We start from the raw sequence: 24420 nt of genomic DNA, 5'->3' as shown, positions 1-24420 counted from the left end.
CACCCCCGACCCCGCAGGTTCCCTGTAAGTGGGGGGAGGGGGAGCGTCACGCTTGGCGCCCCCTCCCCAACCCGGCCGGAAGTCGCCTGGGGGCCCTGAACTGGGCCAGGAGGCGGCGGGAAGCCCGGCTGCGCATAACTGCCTTTGGCGGTTGCCGGCCACCTGCTGCTACAGCCTAGATTGGCTCCTTCCTCCCGCCACGGGGCGACTTGAACCAATTGCCAGCGACGCCGGGCCCCGCGGGAGCCCGCTGGCGCCAGGGGAGAAAGCCTGCGGTTCGTCAAGTTGCGGTCGTGGAGTTGGGGGTCGCGGGCTGAGCCCGTGGAAGGAGTGGGTGCTCTTGCACCTGAGCCTCAGGGCGCTGCTAGAAAGAACCCTGGCAAGGGGCCGGGGGCGTATGTGGCCCTGGGCAGCCTCTGCTTCTTTCCGGGCGACAATGAGGGTGGCGGAGCTAGGAGATGACCCTACAGGGGAACCAAGGTTGGGGAGCGGGGGATCGGCTCCCGGAAGTGGGCGTGGAGGGGGGGTGTCGCGGAGAGAACCCCGGGCGGGGCGGTCTCTGCGGAAAGGCGGTGGCTCGCGGGTCGCGCCCCCGCCCCCGGAGCCCGCAGGCCCCGCCCAGGCCCTGCCCAGGCGTCTAGGTCGCGCGGCGGCTGCTGCAGGTCTCTCCGCAAGCCCCGGCCCGCCACGCCTTCGGATCGTCTTCTCTCCGCTTCGGATCGAGGGCGCTCCCTGGACTCGCCCTCTGCCCGACGACAGACAGCTGCCGGTTCTCCTGAGTTCTCCCTGCGGCCCGGTGAGCCCGGCTCCGGCCCGCCCCGGCCTTGCGCCCGCTCCACCTGCCCCACGCCCGCTACCCGCCCGCCCGCGGGGACCGCGCGCCTCGTTTAATTTCCCTCCTCGTCTCCTCTTTTGTATTTTATTTCTCGGTCTTGTTTCTTTCTCTCTTTCACCCTTTTGCTGTCTTTTCTTCTTTACCGCTCGCGTTCAAATGGCTGTCATTTAAGCCTTCACCCTAACACTGCTTCTCCTCGGCCGGGGTGAGGGGCCTTCAGCAATGACCAGAATGACCTCTCCCACCCCAGGCGGCTCCGGGCCATTCCTGGGGCAGTTGTCTGCCTGCAGGAGACTGAGCTGCTTGATGCGGCCCCTCTAACCTCCTCGCAGACCCGATCTGGGCCCTCGTTGATTCCGTCTGTCTCCGCCCCATCGCGACCCCCTCCAGCACTCAGATCCCCAGAGCCTGCTGACTGTGCTGGGCGATGCTTCTGCAGAGTACAGAGTACAGAGTCCCACTAAAGCAGGGTGTGATACCGAGGGAGCAGCAGGAGCGGGAGGGCTCTGGAATCATCCCCCTCAGCTGCCCTGTGGGAAACAGACTCTGTTCCCTGCCCTCTCACCCCCAGGCAAGGACTGAGGGGGCATGTGTGCCTTGGGCCCCGTGGCCCTTTCCTTGCTGGGCTGTGGTCGTTAAAGGCGCATTTCCTTTTCTAAACGCTCCTTTGTCCTCACCCACAGGACACATAGTATGACCATTACGTGTTTCGTCTCCCAGCCATCTTCTATGGAAAACCCAAGGGATGGGGCCATGATAGCCACTGGCAGCTTTGAGGAATGGGAGGCCTTTAGAGAAGCTTGATCTTGAAGGCCTCAGTGTGAGACCTGACGAAGCCAGGTAAGAGCCCAGTCTAACTGCGGAGTCTTTGCTGCCTCTGCCCTGTGGTCTAGGGGTGGGGTGGCAGGACGTTAACAAAACAACCAGCAGCACCGCCCCAGTAAAGTCCCTCTTAAGAGTTCGCGAAGCACTTCTGTATATCCGTGGTCTCATTCTGGCCCTCAGCCCCCCCCCCCCCCCACAAGCCAAGGATGGTAATCCCCAGAGGAGGAGATTGAGGCCCAGGTGGCCACCCTGGGAGTCTCAGCAGAGCCAGGCCAGGAACCTCTTGTTCTAACTCATGTTGCTGACTCAGGCTGACTGGCCCCGAGACTGAGATTGGTGATCAGCTGTACGTTTTTGGACTTGAAAGCAGTTAATTGCCAGGGACTGTCACATATGATTAACTTTCTGGTTAGGCCTGAGTTTAATTTCATCTTCTTACTAGTCTTTAGCACAGGCCCCTTTGCCTCTGTACCCACGGCTCTTAAGGACCTGACTTGGGCAAACGCAAGGCAACATACAAAATGGCAACTTAAGCCTCTGTGCACTTGTCTCTGAGGTGAGCGGGGGGCTAGGTCTTATTTATCTCTGGCCCTCCCAACTCTGCAACCCAGATCAAGGTCAGGAAATGATTAACTCATTCGTCATGTCTCTGATGCCCAGAGAAGGGATGCCATCTGCCTGAACCTTCTCAGGACTGTCACATTGTCACGAGAGGACTTGGGTGTTGGCCTTGCTCCTGAAAGGCCCTGCCTGTGCCTGGGGCTAAGAAAACAGCAGGAAAGAAAGGAGTGGGCACCAGGGCAAAGCAGATAGCATGGGCTTTGGCGCCTGCAGACAGGGCTTAGGAAGTTCCTTCACCCGTAAAGTGGAAGCAGGAGCAGCCCCTCACAGGGCTGCTCTGAGGAGTAAGGATGCCAGGCAGAGGGCGACAAAAGGTGTGAGCACCCCTGGGTTAGGGGGATGTCAGGGCAAGGAAACGGGGGATTCTGGAACACCGTCACAACCCCTTCTGCCACCTAAGTGCCAGCCTTCACTGAGCCTCATGTGCGCCAAGCTCCAGGGAAACAGGAAGAAAGGCAGCAGCTGAGTGGGGAGTAGCCTCTGGGTCCCGGCCACCCAGGGTGAGAAGCGCAGGAGGAAGCAGCCCCGTGCGCTCTGTTTCCCTGGGTCCGTTTTCGCAGCTGACTCTCCGCTCATCATTCTCTGGCTCTTTCTCCTGGCCCCGCAACAGGGGCAGCCAGTCAGGCAGGGCTCAGAGCCGCCCCGCCCGCGCTGGCAAAGAAGTAAACTCGGGGCCAAGAAGCAGGTCGTCTTCCCCACTGGGGTGCGCGCTCGGCTTCCTTCCTCCCAGGGCAGGGAGGAGACGGTGTCGTTGCAGTTCTGAGAACAAAATGGAGCTTTTGGTTTCCTTTGTCACTTCGCTGCTGTGACCTGCACTTCCCCACCCCCGCCTCTCTTGAAGCCGTGGCCCTTATGCGGGAGAAGAGAACACTGGGCAGAGAGGGGTCAGTTTTATGGGCCAGAGGAGAGAGCAGTGCCTTTGCACTTCCTCTCAGCCCTGAGCATTGCTCAGCATCCTTCGCGGCCTAAGTTCTTTCTGATTACTCACCAGAGTTGGTTGCTCCCTCCTCTGCCTTTTTTTTTTTTTTTTTTTTTTTTGTCTTTTTGCTATTTCTTTGGGCCGCTCTCGCGGCATATGGAGGTTCCCAGGCTAGGGGTCGAATCGGAGCTGTAGCCACTGGCCTACGCCAGAGCCACAGCAACGCAGGATCCGAGCCGCGTCTGCAACCTACACCACAGCTCACGGCAACGCCGGATCGTTAACCCACTGAGCAAGGGCAGGGACCGAACCCGCACCCTCATGGTTCCTAATCGGATTCGTTAACCACTGCGCCATGACGGGAACTCCTTTTTTTTTTTTTTCTTCTCTGCCTTTTTTTTGTTTGTTTGGCCACGTCCATCCGTCCATCCGTGGCATGCAGAAATTCCGGAGCCAGGGATCAAACCTGAGCCACAGCAGGGACCATGCAGAGTCCTTAACTGCTAAGCCACCAGGGAACTCCCCAACTTTGCATTTTGAGAGTATGTTTTACAAACACCAAATCTAGCTTGAATCACCTGCCCAACCCCGTGCCAGACCATAAAGCCCCCTCCAGGATAGATACTGTCTCCTGCACCTCAGTGAACCAGCACTAGGGAGCCCAAGCTGTGTAGGGGCTGGTGGGGATACAACTGGACTGCATCAAAGGGGCTGAACTGATCTTGTTCATTGTCTTCTAAGATCTACACAGTTCCAGGCCCATCGGAACCTCTCCTGCTTCAGAAATTCAGGGCCCGTGGGTGTGTGGCTGTCAGGTCTTAATCTAGCTGAAGCCTTCTCCCGTTTCTGCCTGCCCTGTGGACCAATTTGCAGAATCAGGAATGCGGGCATCCGTGAACTTTGCATCCAGTAGACAAAGGGCTGGGCCGGGCCTGTTGGCGAGGCAGCACTAGGAGAGCTGTGACCCAGACACTCCCTGTGGTGAAAGGGAGGGAGCTCTTCACAGAATGTGGACTCAGAAGCAGGAACTGCGTCTCCAGCCCCAGCTGAGAACCCGTGGAGCTCACTGCGCCTGGCCCTTGAGGGGCTGCTCTGAGCCCTTGCTGGGGGAGGCGATGCTGCTGGGCAGGGCCTGGTGGGGTAGTGGGGACGGAGGGTCTCGCGGTTCGGCGGCTGATGGACCTTCTCTCGCCCTGGCTTAGATTCCGGCAGAGTTCCTCTATCTCGTCTTGCTGCTGAGTGGAGGCGTCTCCTTCTGCGGTTCCTCTGTGTCTCCTGAGAGCTAGCAGGAAATCAGCATTATGGTTGGATTCAAGGCCACAGAGGTCCCCCCGACTGCCACTGTGAAGTTCCTGGGGGCTGGCACAGCTGCCTGCATCGCAGACCTCATCACCTTTCCCCTGGACACGGCTAAAGTCCGGCTGCAGGTGAGGGATGAAGCCTGGGGTTCTGAGGGCGGCTAGTCTGCTCGCTCCCTAAGTCACAGACTCCTCACTGGGGTGGTGGGTGGGGCTGTAAATCTTTTTTTTTTTTGGCTTTATAGGGCCGCACCCACAGCATATGGAGGTTCCCAGGCTAGGGGTCTAACTGGAGCTACAGTTGCTGGCCTACCCCACAGCCACAGCCACGCCAGATCCCCAGCCCACTGAGCGAGGCCAGGGATCGAACCTGCAACCTCATGGTTCCTAGTCGGATTCGTTTCCGCTGCACGATGACGGGAACTGGGGCTGTAAATCTTAAGAGTGTAGGCTGGCAGGAGATGGGAGGGCAACCGCCTGCCTTGGCCTTGCAGATCCAGGGAGAAAGGCGGGGGCCAGTGCAGGCCGCGGCCAGTGCCCAGTACCGCGGGGTGCTGGGCACCATTCTCACCATGGTGCGCAACGAGGGCCCCCGCAGCCTCTACAACGGGCTGGTGGCCGGCCTGCAGCGCCAGATGAGCTTCGCCTCCGTCCGCATCGGCCTCTACGACTCCGTCAAGCATTTCTACACCAAGGGCTCAGAGCGTGAGTGGGGAGCTGGCCACCAGGCCTCTTGGCCTCTTAGTGAGGGTTGGTCCCAGTTCTTTTCGCTGCACAGGTTCTTTAGGCCCCAAGGACTCTAGGAGGAATTCAGATCAGAGGCCCTGATGCTTCTGATGATTCCGGAACACCTGCTGTGCCAGGGTCCCAGCAGGGCATCATCCTGGGGGGCAGATGGTGGCGTCCCCTTGTTAGAGGAAGAGACTGAGGCTTCCCGGAGGGAGGGGCCGTGGCCAAGGTCACACAGTGAGAAGCCAGGAGACCCTCCCAGGCCAGCCCTCGCCACGTCACCTCCCGAGCAGGCCACGCCCACCCGCCGTTTTACACGCATGGAAACAGAACTGGGGCCCAAAGGCTGGCTTTGCCCGGGATCGCGTGGCAGGGGAAGCAGGCCTGGGATGGGCACCGTCTCATGAGTCCCAGTCCTCGAGAAAAGCCACTTCTCTCAGAGCCTTGGTTTTCCTGTCTGTCCAGTGGAAAGGATGCAGATTTCTCAGGGCCGATGAAGTAAATGAAAATGTTTTAGGAAAGAAACATCCCACGCCTTCTGTGTCCCAGTGCCCAGCGAGTCGTAGACACTCCCAGCGATGTTTTTGTGATGCAGAGCGTTCTCTGGGCTGGGCTGCGCTGGGTCCTGGTAGCGAAAGACGAAAGACGAGGGGTCCCAGGGCCGGGGTGGCTGGGGTGAGGCGCGGAGGGAAAGGAGTGGGAGCCCGGCCAGCCGGCCGGCTGACACCTGTGGTTCTCCCTCAGATGCTGGCATCGGGAGCCGCCTCCTGGCAGGCAGCACCACGGGGCCTTGGCTGTGGCCGTGGCCCAGCCAACAGACGTGGTAAAGGTCCGGTTCCAAGCGCAGGCCCGGGCCGGCGGAGGCCGGCGGTACCGGAGCACTGTCGACGCCTACAAGACCATCGCCCGAGAGGAGGGGCTGCGGGGCCTCTGGAAAGGTGTGTGCGCAGCTCTCTCCCCTCCTCCTCCTCCCCTACTCCCTGGCCTCACCCAGGCACCCCCCCTTGCTCCCTTAGGGACCTCACCCAATGTCGCTCGTAATGCCATTGTCAACTGTGCTGAGCTGGTGACCTATGACCTCATCAAGGACACGCTCCTGAAGGCCGACCTCATGACAGGTGGGGCAGGGGAGATGGTACGGGTCTCCCCCTTCCCTCAGCCCAGGAGCCAGTGGGGGCTCCGGGGGCCTGGAGGCCACGTCTTTTCATCCTGTTTCCCCTTTGCCTGTGGAGTGAGTTTCTCTTCCACTGGACCCAAGCCCCGTGGGATGAGTTTCCCCTGGCACAGGGAGGCGGTGAGGCTGGATCGGCAGTGCCCCTCAGGCCCTCAGGAGAGAGTGCAGCTGGAGTCCCTGTGCCTCTGAAAGCAGACCCTCGGGTCGCGTCTGTCCTGGAGCGACAGGGGGGCATCCTGACCGCCTGACCCCGCCTGACTCCCTGGCGGCCTCCTCTCTGGCAGATGACCTTCCCTGCCACTTCACGTCCGCCTTCGGGGCGGGCTTCTGCACCACCGTCATCGCCTCTCCCGTGGACGTGGTCAAGACGAGATACATGAACTCTGCCCCGGGCCAGTACAGCAGCGCTGGCCACTGTGCCCTCACCATGCTCCAGAAGGAGGGTCCCCGAGCCTTCTACAAAGGGTGAGCTTCCAACCAGCCCGCCCAGTTCCCGATCTCCTGTGCCCATCCCCCGGGGCAGAGAACCGCCCACCCCTGCAACCGAGTGGCCACACGTGTCCACCTGTCTCTGATCCTGGTCCGGGTATCACCCAGGCCTTCTCCTGCTCCTAACTCCTTCCTCCGAAGGCTGCTTTCCTGCCTACTTGCTGGGTGTTCAAGGGCAGACTCAGAGGGGGCTCTGTTCACAGCCGCAGCTCCATCCCCTGGGCCCTCCTGACCTCCCTTGGGACAGGGCATCCGGGTTGGACCGGATGCCAGCGCCCGGCGGTGGCGGCGGCGGCGGGTGAGTGAGAGATGAACCTGTGTTTTCTCCCTTCTAGGTTCACGCCCTCCTTTCTCCGATTGGGGTCCTGGAACGTGGTGATGTTTGTCACCTATGAGCAGCTGAAGAGGGCCCTCATGGCTGCCCGCGCTTCCCGGGAGGCTCCCTTTTGAGCCTCTCCTGCTGCCGATCCGACTGCCTCGGGCTTTGGCTCCTGGCCCCGCTGCCCTCCTCCCTCTATCACCCGCTGCCCCCTTTCCCACCACGTCCCTTCCCGGTCCCCACATTCTCACCCCTCAGTTCTCCGTTGCCTCTCATGGTTTGTCCCCATGGAGTTGACCCCAACTGACACTGTGGGAAGCCTGGCATCAGCCAGGATCTCAAGTCCTCCGTCCTTTGAAAAGTTTAGCCCAACTCCTCATCCTGCCCCACCCAGCCCAGTTAGCACATCACCCATAAAACCAGCTCAATGTTGCTGTCTCCTCTCTCTCTGTTACCAGAGGTCGTGGTCCTAGGACCGTGATGGCACCTGGTGGGCAGGGAGGAGCCCCTTGGAAAGGGAGGTGTGACCCATCTCCCTCAGCAGCCCAATCTGCACGGAGGGCCTCTGGTCCACATGTCCTCCCAGACCAGGCCAGGGCCGAGGGGGCCAGCGAAGGAGCAGCCTGCAGTCAGCATGTGGCCCTACTGTCCCCACTGGTGCTTTCAACCACTGGTGCTTGGTGCTGTAGCACCTGCCTCTCCAACCCCCACCCCTCCCCCCTGCCCCGCTTATCTGTAAGATGAGTGTTCCGGGAGTTCCTGCTGTGGCTCAGCGGTACCTGTTAGTATCCATGAGGATGAAGGTTCGATCCCCGGCCAAACTCAGTGGGTCAGGGATCTAGTGTTGCCATGAGCTGTGGTGTAGGTTGCAGATTCGGCTTGGATCCTCCATTGCTATGGCTGTGGTGAAGGCTGGCAGCTGTAGCTCAGATTCGACCCCTAGCCTGGGCAGGTGCAGGCCTAAAAAGCCAAAAAAAAAAAAAAAAAAGTTCCTATTTGCCCTGCATCCCCAGTGCTTCTTAGAAGACTTAGAGGAACTTGGGAATCTTAGATGCTATGGGCTTATTTTATTCCATTTTACAAATGGGAAACCTGCCTTCCCAAAGTCCCAGGCCTAGTGAGGGCAAGTCAGGCTGCTTCCCTCCCGCACAGCCAACACCCCAAGGAGGCAGGAGAATTGCACAGAGGCAGCTGCAGAACAAACATCTGGCCTCAGCCCAGGGATCTCGCCTTCAGAGTTTAACCCTCACCCCAGGCTAGAGATCCCAGGGAGGTAGTGACAAACTAGGGGTGTCAGCCTCCCTCTCCCTCTTCCAGGGCTACTGCTGCTTCAAGGGGTGGGGACTTGGAGGTTCCAGAATCCCAGGGCATCTCATAGAGCTGGGTCCTTCGAAGGAAGCCACCCAGGCGCACTCTGCAGACGTTTGAAGAAGCCGAAGGCTGAGACGGTTCCACAGGCCAGGATGCGGGAGTCAGCAGTTCAACTGGGACAAGGACTCAGGCTCCTCCCCCAGGGGCCGGTGCTGGGTCCTTCAGGAACCCTGCTGGACAGCTGTGGTTCCAGGCCCAGAGAATGTGCCCTGCCTTTTGAAGGCATCTGGTGCTACTGTGCTTCCCCACTGGCCTGAGCTGGAGGCTGGGCCATTCGGTGCTTGGGTCCAGGATGTCAGGGCTGTGGAGGAGGACAGCTGGGCTCTCAGTCCCAAGAGGGACAGGGGTGGGTGCCGTCAGCCAAGCCAGGGTGCAGGTGGCAGGGGGTAAATGTGTCTAATGCACCTTAAGCCTCACATTAATTCTGCAGGCAGGCCCTTCACTGTTTGCACCAGAGGAAACCGAGTGGCAACGGGCTGCCCTTGGTGTGTCTGGCAGCTGGTTCCCTCACTAGCCTTGTGTTTCAGTCCCTGGCGTGGACGTGAGGCCACCCGACTTCATCGAGATCCTGAGACGATGAACTGGGAAACCAGGTAGGAGCCAGGAGGCCTAGATGGAGCCAGCTCCTCTGCAGGAGCCAGGAGGCCTTAACGCATATCACACACCTGCCATACAGGGTAGCACCGAGGTGCTAACAGTCTCATTAAGGGCTCCCCTCAGGCCCAAGACCAGGCTTCCTTGAGAGTCCCTATGAGGACTTGGTTACAAGCTGCCTCCCTCCTGGCCTGGAGGAGAGCTGGGGTGCCAGAATCCCACAGGGCAGGCCTCACCCAACCTGCTCTCAGAACAGGGCACCTACTACCACCTCTCCACCCAGGTCCTGCCTCAGGGCAGAATCTGCCTCACTCATCTGGTTTCCACGGGACCTGCAAGATAGGGGTTGTAAACAGGCTCAGAGAGAGGAAGCGAGGGGCGCTCAGCTGACAGGTGGAACCCAGAAGTATCTCAGACTCCAAAGCTCACATGCTTTGCTTTTGCTTTTTAGGGCCGCACTGGCGGCACATGGAGGTTCCCAGGCTGGGGGTTAATCGGAGCTACAGCTGCCAGCCTACACCACAGCCACAGCAACTCGGGATCCAAGCCACATTTGTGACCTACACCACAGCTCACGGCAATGCTGGATCCTTAACTCACTGAGCAAGGCCAGGGATGGAACCTGTGTCCTCGTGGATGCAGGCAGATTCATTTCCGCCGAGCCACGACGGGAACTCCGGGAGCTCACACTGTCCCCAGCCCCACATTGCAGGTCTGCTCAAGGGCTGATACTGAGCCCTCATTTGAGAAAAGCCCCTTAAGCCAAGATGACGACGCTTTGAGTGGTAGAATCCAAGCACTGTGGATCCTGTGGGGCCCTCTTCTGGCACCTCTGAAGTCACTCCTCAAAAGTGGCCCCCCGATGTCATAAGCTTGGTCTCGCAGCCCAGACCCAGGCTCCGGGGTGGGGGGCCCTCCTGGCGCAGAGGGGCTGCAGGCCGCCTGCCCAGCCCGGAGTCTGGCGCCCCGCGGGCCACGCCGGTGACGAGGCAGAGAGCTCGCCAAGCACTCTCATCGGCAGGAAGCTCGGGGAGGGTTATAGGTGCCACCTTACTAACAAGACAGGTACCTTCTGAGGAGTCAGGGCAGGGCTGAGGGCAGAGCCCAGTCTCCCAGGACCCTGTCTGGAGGCAGCGCAGGACCTAGCGCACAGCCAAGGCAGCGGAGGCCGCACGGCAGGGACGGAAGCCGTTCCCAGGCTTGAGTCCTGGGCGCTGCCTCGCAGCGCAGCGCGTGAGGTGGTGGGACGTGGCCTTCAAGGCTCTGCTGACAGCTTTGCCACTGAGTCCCATGTGGCCTGGGAAAAGTACCCCGTTCTCTTTGTCCTTCTGTGTTCCTGAGTACAACGTGACTACGTCACACCAGAGCCTGACGTCGTGTGTCAGGAGAAGCAGAGCTGGTGACACGCAGAGGCCATGCAGCATGGCCCCACTATCGGGATGGGAGCACAGGGGCTCTGAGCCCTCGGGGGCCTGGCCAGGTGCCCACAGCCAGGGCAGGGGCCCAGGTCTTCAGCTTCGTGGGCCCCGGCCCCCCTCTGCCCCACAGTCAGGGCTGTGTGAGGCCCCTCTCCGTCCAGCACACGCTCTCCTGGGTAGAGCTGGAGGACAGGAAAGAGAACTTTATTGTGTCAGTTCAAAGGTTCCATGCCATTCCATCCTCACCTCAGGCCCGTGCAGTGGGACACCCTGGGGCTGGGGGCGCAGGGGCGCGGTCAGGCCCAGCCGCCGCCTCGTCCCCCCGCTCCAGCCCCAGCCCACCAGAGTTACGTCAGCAGCGCCTGGCGCAGCATCTGCTTCTTCTGGGGTGTGAGGCGGGTGGGGAACTGGATGTCGAAGAAGATGAAGAGGTCCCCCTTCCTGGCGGGCTCCTCTGGCAACGGCATCCCTTCCCCCGGCACCTTCTTGAAGTACTTGGGGCTGAGACGGGCGGATGAGAGGAGGGGCTCAGAGGACGCCCCAGGGCTGCCCTGGGACAGATCCCATCCACCCCTGCCCGCGTAACCTCAGGCCTGGGGGGCAGGCCCCGGCTTCCAGAACTCGGGGGAGGGGAGGGGTGACTGGCTTGTTCCAGACAACTTGCTCCCTGAAAACCCATTTGCACTGAGTCTCTGATGGGGGACTCCAGGAATCTCATTTCCAATGGGATACAGGACAAGGAGGGAAGGAAAGTGAGCAGGCCCTGGGCTGGGGAGGGGAGCGTGGGGCTGCTGAGCACGCGTCCCACGCACAGCGCCTTGCTTGGGAAAGGGCTTAGTGGAAGCAACTCAGAACTCTGGACGTTCTTGAGGATGAAGGCGGAAGGACTGCTCGCCCCTGGGGGCCTCTGGACAGAAGAAGGCACTCCATTGGCCAGGTAACTGTAGCCCACAGCTTGGCCAGAGTCGCCGCTGGACTTCAGCCTCTCTCACCCCCTTGTGCTGTGTGCAACTTGAACAACTATATTAGGCTGGCCCGTCTGACACACCCTCTCAGGGCCAGGCAGCCCTCCTGCCTGATGGGGCCCACGCAGACGGACTCACTGGACTATGTCATTGATGGGGATGTTGAGCAGACGGTCATCTAGGGTCTTGACCTCCACGGTGCAGCAGGTCAGAGCCTAGAGGACATGGGGGCCAGAGGTGGGAGTGAGGAAGGTCCCTGTGTCCATCTTTTGTTTTGCTTTTTGTTTTGTTTGTTTTTAAGGCCGCACCTGCGGCCTATGGAGGTTCCCAGGCCGGGGTGGAATCGGAGCTACAGCTGCCAGTCTACACCGCAGCCACAGCAACGCTGGATCCGAGCCATGTCTGGACCTACACCACAGCTCACGGCAATGCCAGATCCTCAACCCGCTGAGCGAGGCGAGGGATGGAACCCGCCAACCTCATGGTTCCTAGTCGGATTGGTTTCCACTGCACCATGACGGGAACTCCCCTGTGTCCATTCTTTATGAGACTATTCAGTGCCAGGCCCTGAGCGGGGCCACAAGGAGACAAAAGGATGTTCAAATACCAACAAGTAAGTGAGCCGGGCAACTGCCTGCCCTTAGTTCGATCTGCTAGTAAGACTCATGTGGATACATTTTATGATACAGGGAAGGAAAGGGGTCGGGGTTGGGGGGGCGCCTCCCAAACCTTCCAGGGTCGGGCAGGAGGGCCACACACAGTGGTGGCCACAGTTGATAAAGGGTGAGGATAAGCTGCCAGTTAGACAAGCAGGGGCGACAGTGCTCAGGCAGAGGCCCGGCGGAGACAGCGGAACGGAGGTGTGAAAAGCGCACCAGGCTGAGGGGGCCTGAGTGGCAGTGGCTGGAGAGCAGGGGCTGAGCTCAGCAGGGGCCAGAAGGCGGAGGGCCTTGAAGGCCACGCCAAGGTGTTTAGACAAGAGTGTGGCCAGGTCAGATTAAAAGATGAGTTTGTGGAAAGACCCTGGGGACGTGCCTGGAGGACGTGAGAAGGAAGGCGGGAAGCCACGCAGAGCCCCGATGGTGGGGGGAACAGAACTGGCCCGGAGGGAGGGCCATCTGGAGGAGGAAGCGAGAGGACTCAGTGCCTAACCGCAGGCGGTGCCGTTTCGTGCCCGGGTTGTGAGGGCGTGGGGGCCAGGGACACTCAGGAGTGACACAGCCGCCAAGACTTGGTGTGGCCCTTACCATGGTCTGAAGGCCGGCACCAGGTACCAGGGGAGCGCAGGCCCACTTCCCCGGGGGCCTCCCGGGCTTGAACAGACGGCCCGCCTCTGGCCCCCCCAGCTCCGCCCACTCACCTTGCCCAAGGGGATGGCGTTCACGAAAAACAGGTCGTCATTCTCCCTGCGGAAGCGAGGGTGTAGTTTCTCCTTGACGATGAAGATGATGTCGGCGGGGATGATGTTGGGACCCTGGGTGAGGAGGCCAAGGCGAGACAGGGGTTAACAGTGCGACCTTGGCCGAGGGCCTGCCTCTACTGTCTGCATGTCTTCATCTGAACCATGAGAAGATGAGACCATGTTTTCTGGAGGGTCTTTCCAGTTTGGTCTCACAGTCCCTCCTCTGAAAAGCCTACGCCGATCAATCCGGCTCCCCGTCCCCTGCAGCCGGGGTGCGGGGACAGAGGCGTCCTCAGACCATGAGAGGAACGCTGGGCTCGGGGCAGAACTGCCTGCCGGTCTGTCCCGCCAGGCTGCACTGAGCCCCAGAGCCCCGCAGGGCTCTCCTGGGCCCTGGGGGTTGAGAGCCGACTGGCCCCCACCCCCAAGAGCTTCCAGTCTGGTGGGGAAACGGACACGTAGCGAATCCTCAGCAGGCTCAAGACCGATCAGAGAGGCGCTGTCCCAAGGTGGGGGGACAGGGAAGGCTGCCCAGAGCCAGAGCCTGGCAGCTGGATCTTGAAGTGGGTTTTTTGGAAGCAGGTGTTACTGGGCAAAAAAGGGAGCAAGAAGTATGGCAAAGGAATTCATCTCTCTTGGCAATAAGGATAGCATCACTGCCTCTTCTCAACTTGAGGACTCAGCATGCCTTGGACAATCACTCTGTATTTTCATCTAAATAAGCATTTAATTTAAAATTATCATTGGAGTTCCCGCTGTGGTGCAATGGGATCAGCAGCATCTCTGCAGCACCGGGATGCAAGTTCCATCCCAGCCTGGTACTGTGGATTAACGGATCCAGCATTGTTGCAGGGGCGGCGTAGGCCACAGCTGCAGCTGGGACCTGATCCCTGGCCCGGGAGCTCCATAGGCCGTGGGGGCCCAAAGAAAAAACCTTGTGAACAAACGGTTTCTGCGTAGCTCCTAGAGGTGGGCCTGACTCAGAGAAGCGCTAAAGAAAATCAGGGGGAACACTGGTGTTAGGACTCGCTTCTCCTTCCTGCTCTGGTGCCCGTGCCCTGGGCAGGTCCCTGCCTTCTCTGGGCCTCGGTTGCCCACTCGGTCCTGGGGGATGTCCTGTGAGGCTCAGTCCCTCGGGAGGGACATGAGGGGTCGGCTCGCCCACTCTGCAGACCGGCCTCCCTGCCGGACCAAGAACACGCACTGCCTCCTCCCGCCTCGGTCCTCCCACCACGCGGACCCGGGGGACTGGCCCCAGGGAGCAGCCCTCCCCTCACCTGGTCCCCTTCCTTCTCAAAGGTGATTCGGGTGCCCTGCCTCCACCCAGGCTTCACGTCAATGGTGAGGATCTTGTCCTTGATGGTAGAGGAGAACCCGTCCTCGTTCAGCACCTGCGGCGAGACGACGGGACGGAGGTTTGCCAGGTGGCCTCTAGCAATGGGGAGAAGCTGCCAGAGCCACCCCACGCCCGTTCCACTGAAACCAGGAACTTAGGCCAGGAGGGCCAGGGCATGACATGGGGCTCGGGTCCGAGGTGCCAAGTGTCACCGTGAGTTGACCAAGGACCCACTCCAGTCCTAGAAACTCACGGCTGTGGCCACTGACAGATACACAGGGAACACACACCCACCTCCTCTCCCACCCCCGCGGCTTCTGCCCGAGCCTCCAGCAGGGCTCTTAATTCCCAAGGGAGAAAGACCACAGAGCCTCACCCACAGCACTCCTCTGTATGTCACCTGTCACCCACCCCCCAATCACAGGCCCACATGGGGGCCATCTGTGCAAGGCATGGCTACAACTGGCATCTCCTTTGCCGGGCAAAGGTTGGAGGGGGCCGTGCTCATGTGGACCATGGCACGGGGCTAGCACAGGGCTGGACCCTGAGGCATTGAGGGTCTTCTCCAAGTCCCCTTAGGGACTGTCCCCCAGCCTCCCCCTCCCATGCCCACAGGGCACCTTCTTACTCAGGAGGCACACACCCAGGAACCCACAGGGTATGGGCTGGTAACGCCCAGAAGGCAGAAATCACAGGAGACTCCCAGTTTCCTCAGGGATGGGGCTGAACTGAGAAGTTGGGGGCATGCAGGGGGACTCCTGAACTCAGAAAGAACCCCAGCTAATACCCCCGACTGTCCCTTCCAAAGGTCAGATTTTAGAATTCCACCATCCTAGGTCCCCAAATCTAAGATGCCATGATCCCGAGAGAGGCCATACCCGAGGTCTCCGGTTCGGGTCAGAGCGGTTAGGAGGAGGCTCGCGGTACTCACCCTTCGGGAGATCTTAATTTTCTTGGTGCAGCCGAAGAACAAGTCCTCCAGAGACAAGTAGAGGTCTCGCTCGATGGGGGGGTCCTGTTTCTTGACCCCGCGGCCCCGGAGCCCCCCAAAGTTAAGATCCACCTCATTTCCTTCTGCATCAAAAAACTCTGCAGAAGGTGGGGAGACGCACGGAGTAAGAGAAACTGTGTCCAGAAACTCATGTTCACGGACAATCCCGCACCGTTTCAGTCCCCGAGTGTAATACCCAGCCTCCCGTTCCCGCCTCACAGGCTCCAGCCCGTTTGTCCGAGGAGCTGTCCTCATAATTACAAGTTAAGCACTAAAGGGATGTTGCCTATAAGCGTAAATTATACATAATGGCCCATCTCTGGGAACCCTGCCTCCCAGGTATTCTGCATCAGCTAAAATACCTTGGTTTAGCTCACAGGAAGCATCCCCACCAGGCCCACCTGGGAATGGTTGCAGGCAAGAAGAAATTACCACATCCCTCTGGAGGCAGACTGGAACCAGGAAATGTTTGACTCCCTCTCCTTCAATTTTTAAAAAATTTTACGAGTTCCCATTGTTAACGAATCTGACTAGGAATCTGACTAGGAACCATGAGGTTGCGGGTTTGATCCCTGGCCTTGCTCAGTGGCTTAAGGATCCGGCGTTGCTGTGGGCTGTGGTCGCAGAAGCAGCTCATATCTGGCATGGCTGTGGCTGTGGTGTAGAACAGCGGCTATAGTTCTGATGGGACCCCTAGCCTGGGAACCTCAATATGCCATGGGTATGGCCCTAGAAAAGACAAAAAAAAAAAAAAAAAAAAAAAAAATTGGGAGTTCCCGTTGTGGCACAGCAGAAACAAATCTGACTAGTATCCATGAAGATGTGGGTGTGATCCCTGGCCTCACTTAGTGGGTTAAGGATCCAGCATTGCCATGAGCTGTGGTATAGGTCACAGACTTGGCTCGGATTCTGCATTGCTATGGCTGCGGCGTAGGCCAGCAGTTACAGCTCCAATTTGACCCCTAGCCTGGAAACTTCCATATGCCACAGGCGCAGCCCTAAAAAAGCAAAAAAAGCAAAAAAAAAATTTTAATTTTTGGCCATGCCCGCAGCATGTGGAAGTTCCCAGGCCAGGGATAGAACCCACCACTGCCATAGCAGCAACCTGAGCAGCTGCAGTGACAACACCGGATCCTTAACCTGCTGAGACCCAGGAGAACACCCACTCCCTCTCCTTTTAGTATAAAAGAAGTCTGAATTCTCAGATAAGATGGTCCTTTGCGGAGTTCCCATCGCGGCTCAGTGGAAACAAATCTGACTAGGAACCATGAGGCTGAAGGTTTGATCCCTGGCCTCGCTCAGTGGGTCAAGGATCTGGTGTTGGTGGCAGACACAGCTTGGAGCCCGAGTTCCTGTGGCTGTGGTGTAGGCCAGCAGCTGTAGCTCCGATTAGACCCCTAGCCTGGAAACCTCCATATGCCGCGGGTGAGGCCCTGAGAAGCAAAAAATATATATATACGGTCCTTTGGGAACCGTCTTCTTGGCTTCTTGAATAGAGTTACTATCCTTTGCTCCAACAGCTCGTCTCTGGATTTACTGGCCTGCCGTGCTGCCAGCAGGAGGGTAGGCTTGGTACCATCCTCAGCTGAAGACCCGGTGGTCACCACCCCTTGCCGCTCTCCCTGCCTCGGCCCGACTTTGGCCGCCCTTCATCCTCACTTCGCAGTCTCCCTCCGCCCTCAGCTCCAGGGAAGTGCTCCCCAGGAGAGAGAGCAGTGCCCTCTGGTGGCAGGGCCTGGAGGTGCTATTACTTTCGCGGAGGGGGCTGGAGCAAGGCCAGACCTCCCAGCCCTTCCCCAGGCTCCGCCCCAGCCCAGCCCAAGACGAGAGACCTCAGACTCGAGTTTCTATGAAGTCAGTGGCTGAGATGGTGGCGAGGCCACCACCATGTCCGCAAACTCCTGCCTCGATTCCTTCTGCTCCTGCCCAGCCCTACAGCCAAAACACCTTTGGCAGCCCCACCTCCATCCTCACACAGAGAGCCTGTGCCCTTCCCCGGCAGTGCAGGTGTCCCGGCTCCAGTCTCTCGTCTGTGGGAAGGAGCAACACACCTGACCCGCCTTCCAGGTTCGGGTCAGATAACAAGACGATAAGGAACTACAGCTGAGAGCTTGCTGGCGTCAGGTGCCCTTTTTAGCCCTTTGGACTATTATTTGGTCAGCCCAGAGAGGTCAAATAAAACACAGTCCACAACTAGTAAGGTGGAGAGCCGGGGTCTGGACCCGGGAGGATCTGACTACAGAAACCACGCCCTTAACCATTAGGCTTAATGCTGGATGTGAGGCCCCTCACAGACCGCAGGTCAGGGGTCCCTAGTGCCAAGGAGAGAACGTCAGAGGCTAGAACACGGTAGTGACCGTAGGCGAGGGAAGGCAAGGCCATGTCACCCTCTGATGTGATGTGATGCGTCACCCAGAGGCCTGTGAATGACCTGGTCCCCTCTTGCACAGCTGGATTCATTTGTTCACCCAGCACCTATGGTGTGGCGGGTCTCAGACACCCCAAAAGCCAGAGCACAGGAAGCCCAGCCCCTTGACTCAGCAGGGAGACGGGGCACAAGAACCCCTAGGCCGAAGCACTGCCTGAGGGACCCCCAAACCATGACCTTGACCTTCCCTAACGAGCAAAACCCCTGTATGCTCTGGTTTTGCTCCTGTGAACAGTCTCTTCTCCATGCACCTGTTCCTAGGAGAGACAGGCCCCTTCTACGGCATTTTTTCTGACCAGAAAGCCCATTTTCATACACATTATCCCATTTGAGAAGAACCTGTGAGGAACGGGCTCTTTAACAATGAGGAAGCCGAGGTTTCAGAGAGTGAAGAGAGTTGCCCAGAATCACGTGGCTCATAAGTGGTGGCACATGGATTTGAAACCTGCCCCAACTCCAAGTCCTTTGCTTTTTCCAGTCTCACCTGACGTTTACAAACTCAGCTTCCTCTGGCGGACAGGTGAAGGCAGTGCACAGTGGGAGGGGCCTCTGGGGGGGGGAGGCAGCGGGCTGCAGCCCACGTCATGTTCACACGGAGAAGAGAAAGAGGAGCTCTTTGAAATGCAGACAGGCTGTGGGAGCCAGGGTGAGAGGGTGGGGGAGCCAGGCAACCGAAGTCTAGACTCTAGGAGATGCTTAACTGGAGCCATATCTGAAGGAGACGTGTTCTTGCAGGATGAGTCTGAGCCTTGGAAATTGACTCCTGGTCAGTTTGTCTGGGACCCACCCATTCCCGCACTCATCTGACTACCACTTGTACAACGAAATCTTATGCAGCCATTAAAATGAGTAAAGTGGATCTGATACAATTATAATAAGATAACCTTTAAGATATAAGTGGAAAAAAACTGTGTACAATGTGGTCCCATTTTCTTAACAAAATAAAAGACATAAAAATAAACATAGGCTCCTAAGCACACATAAATGGCTAGCAAAGTGTGGCTGCTTCTGGAGAAGGAACGGAGGAGTGGAATTCATTTTTCAACACATTGTTTTTTCGGGGTGTCTTGTCTCTTTTTAACCATGTACTGTATATATATATCTTTTCTTTCTTGTTTTTGGCTGGGTCTGCGGCATGTGGAAGTTTCTGGGCCAGGGATTAAACCCATGCCACAGCATCAACCTGAGCCACTGTAATGACAATGTCAGACACATAACCCGCTGAGCCACATGGGAACTCCGATATATATTTCTTAAAGTAAATGAAACTACTCAAAGAAAAGCACCTTCTACAGCTGTGTCCCTTCCAAGTACGGCAAAGGGACAGGCAGGATCTCTTACCATTAAAGGGGTTGTCTCCGCCGAAGAACTCGTGGAAAACCTTTTCAGGGTTGCCGTGGAAGACGTAACCAGTCGTCCATGGGGTCTGCGATCCAAACTCCAGGGGAATCCCGCCCTTCAGGCCCTCCTCTCCGAACTTGTCATAAATGCCTCTTTTCACAGCTGTGGATATGTGTCGCCTTGAGGCGGGGTTGGGGGGGGTCCAGCATTGGGGGCTGGGGGAGCTGGAGGGCTGGGAAGGAGAAGGATGAGGGGCAGAGAAGAAGGCGTGGGGCAAAAACAGGAAGATCCCGAGCCAGGGATTGAACTGGTGCCGTAGCAGTGACCAGAGCCACCAGAGTGACAATGCTAGATCCTTAACGCACTGTGCCCGAAGAGACCCGCCCACCCCCCGTCTTTTTATCCCTTTTTTGAAAACAAAAAAAGCCTATTTCTAAAGTGGCTGCCATCTGGGAATCTTTGGAAGGTGACTCTAGAGCTTAGGGGTTTAATTTCATCGTACGGCCCTGCAGCCCAGAGGAGAGATGACAAAAACTAAAACTTGGCTGAGGGCGAGGTGGGGACCGGAGATGAAACCAGCAGATGAGAATCAGGCTGTCATCCTAGGATTTGGCTTAACCCAGTTATTGTAGCTACTGTTTTATGTGGGGTAAAGAGAATCCCAGAACCTTGAGATTTTAGAATATAAGAATTTTAGAGCTTCCAAATTCTAGAGCTTTGAAATCCTAGAGTCCCAAGTCCTGAAAACTAGGAGCTGGAGAAACCTTATGTTTTTTTTTGTTGTTGTTGTTGTTTTTTTTGCCTTGTCCATGGCGTATGGAAGCTTCTGGGCCAGGGATTGAACCCACGCCACAGTAGCAACAATACTGGATCCTTAACCTGCTGCAGACAAGGCCTTGGGGGAACCCGCATGGGCACTGCCCCAGGCAAGGGTAGGGAATCACTTTCCCCACTCTTGTGGTTTCCACGGGGGAAAGATTTCCCAGTTACAGGCCTCTCTCTGCCCCGTCCTCAGGGAGAAGATTTGGCTTCTCGGTAATCTGGGAACAACCGGGTATGTCAGACTTGGGCTCAGCCTTCTTCTCTGGGCAGCAGGCCTCTCCCTCAGCGTCTCTGCAGGGGACAGGCGGGGGCGCCTGCCCCAGGTCCTGCACCGCCAAGACTCGGGGAGCAGGCCAGCTCATCCGGGGCTCTCCCGTGTCTACTAAGAAAGGCAGCTCTCCGCCCTCTTTTCTTTCCCAGTTCGCTCAGCTGCTGGGCAGGGAGGAATCCTCTCCGTGAGGCCCCCTCAGAGCGCCTGCCACCCAGAGGCTCCAGGAGAAGTGGGACAGAGGAGCCGCCCTCCATGCTCAGCCCCAGCCACTCACGGTCGCTCAGCACATCGTAGGCCTCTGCGATCTGCCTGAAGGTCTCTGCCGAGGATGGCTCGATGGACCTCAATGGGTGGTTCTTGAGAGCAAGTTTCCGGTACCTGGAGGAGGAAGGGTTGACATCCTGAGGCTCAGATGGTGATTCAGAGAGGCTCTGCTGTGTGCTGCCTGGTGGCCTCTAAGCGCTTTGATGATCCAGGTAAACGTCAGGACAGTGGCGGCTCAGATCCCCGGGAAGAGAACCTGGTGCCGGGGGCAGAGCTGGCTGACAGCCCCAGCAGCTGCACCCCGGCCATTGCGCGGAGGCCGCTCCCCGTTGAGGTCTAAGCTTGGTGGGGAGCAGAGCTGGCCCAGCCCTGCAGGGCCTAGACCTGCTCCAACGTGCAGCCTCTGCTCGAGGGCTTCCCATAAGTCTGGATGAGCTCGGCTCTGAGCCGCGCCACGACCCACCCTCCCCTTCTCCTTTCACAGGCGTCAGACCTGCGCTGTGGTCTGGAGGCCCCGGCACACGCCTGCTCCCCCTTCACCCTCCCGGGTCCTCCCTCCATGCACGTCTCGTGCATCTAATCCTGTTTAGATGCCTGAACGGACACACGGACTTCATGGGAGGATTAGATAAAAATAAGGTATCAGTAAAAAATGGAAAAAAAAAGGGGGTGGGGGGCGGCTACAAGAGAGGCCCTCAGTGCAGGTCAGGTCTTCTCTGTCTCCCACTTCTCTGCTCGTTCTTTCCCCCAGTTGTTTTTGTTGTTGTTTTTTGTCTTTTTGCCTTTTCTAGGGCCGCACTCGCGACATAGGGAGGTTCCCAGTCTAGGGGGCCCATCGGAGCTGTAGCCGCCAGCCTACATCCCAGCTCACAGCAACGCCAGACCTTTAACCCACTGAGCGAGGCTAGGGATCAAACCTGCAACCTCATGGTTCCTAGTTGGATTCTTTAACCACTGAGCCACGATGGGAACTCCCTTCTTTCCCCCAGTTCTGCATCTTCCCAATCCCAGCGTTCAGTGACGCCACACTGGCAGCATCCGAGGATCTGCACCATCAGGTCCCAGAGGAAAGAGGCACAAGCCTGGGATTCTTGGTGAGTTTAAGGAGGGACCACGCACCCAGGTGTGAGAGGCGGAGGGGGAGCCACAGGGGACAGCACAGTCCCATGAGGCTCGGAGCCCCGAGGTGCCCTGACGGTCCATGAGCCACTGCAGTGAGGGGAGGGGGCGGTGACTGAAATCCCGCAGGATAGAGTGGCGGGGGACAGGGCCTTGGGAAAAGCTGGGATCTTCAGTTCAGGGACAGAGCCTACCCGAACAGATCCCAGAGGAAGCTGGGAATAAATACCCCGGCCCTACCCTCCTCCTTCCCAAGCTCCAGACCCTGAATCTGAAAAGCTGAGTATCTCCAAGTTCTCCCTCGTCACATTCACCCACATCCATCAGTCACCACGGTACGACAGCTTCTCCCCTCGCTTTTTTTCTGCTTTTTAGGGCTGCACCTATGGCATATGGAAGTTCAGAGCTACAGCTGCCGGCCTACACCCCAGCCACAGCAACACCAGATCCCGGCCGTGTCTGTGACCTGCACCACAGCTCATGGCAATGCTGGATCCTTAACCCACTGGGCGAGGCCAGGGATCGAATTCGAATCCTCATGGATACTAATCAGGTTCTGAGCCACAATGGGGACACCTCTCTCTGCCCTTCTCACTCACAGTTCTCCCTCCTGCTCCCACGAGAAGCTCTCCCTTCTTTCCAGGCTCCAAACTCCACACACTGCGCAGCTCATGCCTTGGACATTCTCCTCCCTTTATGTGGGATGCTCAGCCCTCTTCAGCCCCTTCCATCACCTCCTGGCAAATATTTATTCATCTTTCCACATTCAGTTCAGGGATCTCCTCCTTCAGGAAGCCTTCCCTGACTGCAGCCTCCACTCTGTATTAGACTCCCCTTACTGCATCCCCAGTGCCTTTGAGCCCGGTACTTCACATGCGGTGCTCCAGTTATTTGACAGGCCTGCCTCTCCCACAGGCCTGACGTCCTCCAGGAGCCGTGTTCAGGTCTCTCTGTCCTCGGTCCCTAGCACCAAGTGCAGTGAGGAAGTGACTGATGCGAACTCACTGTCCCTTGAAGGCCCCCCATCTCACAGCGGGACCACTCTGAGTTTTAGGCAATGCTTCCTTTTACTGAGCTGGGTCTGCTATCCTGCGACTCTGCCTCCATCCACGAAGGCCCTGGCTCTGCCCCTGGGGGCCTTATAGATAGAATCTGCCTTGAGACTTGCCTCTCAGGACTGTGGTGAGGATTAAATACAACAACGAGGGAAGGTTCTCAGAACAGCGTCCACACAATTCAGGGTAGGTGCTATCACTACCCAACCTTAGCTGAATTGTCCTAGATTCTTTTTCCTTACCCACCAAGGATCCAATTAACAGCCAAGTCCACTCTCTCTTCTCTCTCCAGCCCATTGCCCTGCTTCAAGCCTCATCTTTTGTCTTGATTATCACAACAGCCTCTGAAGGGGCTTCCCTCCTTCCAATAGAGCTTCTGCATACACTGCATGTCCCTTCTGTAACGCTCAACAGGCCTGCTGTGACTTACTCAATACCTGCATTCACCAACAAAACTAAACCGCATCTCTGTGTGACTCAACGATTGTCTCTTCAGCGGCTGAGACTATACTGAAACCATTTAAATAGGCACTGGGTAAATACTTGTCAAAAAGCAGTTTTTTCGGAAAAACGTGTTGATTCCTGTCCTCCGTATTCTTAGAAATACCTCCAAGTCCACAAGACTTGATGAAACTATTCAGAGATGTAATTTATTCAATGCCAAAACCCCATGTGACAGCCAGAATAAAACTTGTAACACGTCCGTTTGGCTAGGTCACTCTCCCTTTCACATTCCTTTGGGTCTCCAGAACATTAAAGACAAAATCGCCTTTGTTCCAATGTTATTGCTAGGAAAACGGAGGCATGCAGGAGAGCAGATGGGGTGAAATGGGTGAAGGATGGTGGACTGGGAGCCCTGACCTAGCAAGAGACGGGTGTAAGGAGCAAGAAAAGAAACCAAGTGTAACTTAACTGCCCTAAGCTGTGCAGGAAAGCTCGGTTTGGAAGAGACGAGGGCGGGGCCTGCCCCAGCAGAACCCAAAACTCTCACTCCCATCCCAACTTACGCGTTCTTGATCTGGGCATCCTCTGAATTGCGAGTGATCTGGAGCACAGCGTAATAATCCTGGCCCATAGCTGGCTGGGTGTCAGTGGGTGGATAGTCCTGACTCCAGCAGGTCTGTTAGTCTGCATTCCTTGGTTGCTCCTGACAACCGCACAGGGGCACTCTGGGAGTTGTAGTCCTTCCTAAGAAAACTGCCTTCTCAGCTCTGCTTCACAGAAAAGAGCATGAAAGGATTGAGAACTGGGACTGATTCTGTGAGCTTGAGAAGGGTCACAACTCACAAATCAGAGTTTCTGGAGTTCCTGTCGTGGCTCTGTGGTTAATGAACCCAACTAGCATCCATGAGGACACGGGTTCAACCCCTGGCCTTGCTCAGTGGGTTAAGGATCTGGCGTTGCCATGAGCTGTGGTGTAGGTCGCAGACACAGTTCAGATCCCGAGTTGCTGTGGTTGTGGTGTAGGCCGGCAGCTACAGCTCTGACTCAACCCCTAGCCTGGGAACCTCCATGTGCCGCCGGTGTGGCCCCAAAAAACAAAAGACAAAAAAAACCAGAAAAAGTAAAAGAAAAAAGAAATCAGAGTTTTAAAGGAGAGTAGTAATTAGTTTTAATTAAAAGTTTTCAAAAAAAAAAAAAAAAAAAAAAAAAAAAAAAACCCTAGTGGCTCAGCAGGTTAGGGATCCAGCATTGATACTGCTGTGGTGTGGGTTCAATCCCTGGCCCTGGAACTTATGCATGCCATGGGCTCAGCCAAAAACAGTTTTCTGACAAATACATTTGACTAGTTTCTTTTTAAAGTTATGGCCACACCCACAGCATATAGAAGTTC

The 24420-nt window shown here is 57.4% G+C and overlaps 2 protein-coding genes across 3 annotated transcripts; one reads left to right on the top strand and one right to left on the bottom strand.

Moving 5' to 3' along the window:
• Positions 1631-7624, top strand: UCP2 (uncoupling protein 2). The gene is given in 8 exon segments (NM_214289.1): positions 1631-1675; positions 4403-4627; positions 4993-5203; positions 5972-6013; positions 6016-6165; positions 6244-6345; positions 6686-6866; positions 7226-7624. Coding segments are annotated over 7 exon segments (927 nt in total). The 5' UTR covers positions 1631-1675; positions 4403-4501; the 3' UTR covers positions 7341-7624.
• On the bottom strand, positions 7566-23976 carry DNAJB13 (DnaJ heat shock protein family (Hsp40) member B13). Of its 2 annotated transcripts, NM_001195121.1 has the most exon segments (8): positions 10781-11093; positions 11696-11772; positions 12918-13031; positions 14237-14350; positions 15227-15384; positions 19056-19217; positions 20423-20526; positions 23594-23708. In NM_001195121.1, coding segments are annotated over 8 exon segments (951 nt in total). In that variant the 5' UTR covers positions 23662-23708; the 3' UTR covers positions 10781-10939.

The sequence above is a fragment of the Sus scrofa genome, chromosome 9 (assembly GCF_000003025.6).
Source record: "Sus scrofa isolate TJ Tabasco breed Duroc chromosome 9, Sscrofa11.1, whole genome shotgun sequence".
NCBI classification, from domain to species: domain Eukaryota; kingdom Metazoa; phylum Chordata; class Mammalia; order Artiodactyla; family Suidae; genus Sus; species Sus scrofa.
This window is presented reverse-complemented; position numbering and strand designations above follow the sequence as displayed.

Bases quoted from the DNA above. Each gene is read 5' to 3' on its own strand.
- DNAJB13 (XM_005667093.3), bottom strand. From the start codon at position 23,661: ATGGGCCAGGATTATTACGCTGTGCTCCAGATCACTCGCAATTCAGAG. The intron at 20,527-23,593 runs GTAAGTTGGGAT...TTCCTCCTCCAG, and splicing joins GATGCCCAGATCAAGAACGC to GTACCGGAAACTTGCTCTCA. The intron at 19,218-20,422 runs GTGAGTGGCTGG...ACATATCCACAG, and splicing joins CTACGATGTGCTGAGCGACC to CTGTGAAAAGAGGCATTTAT.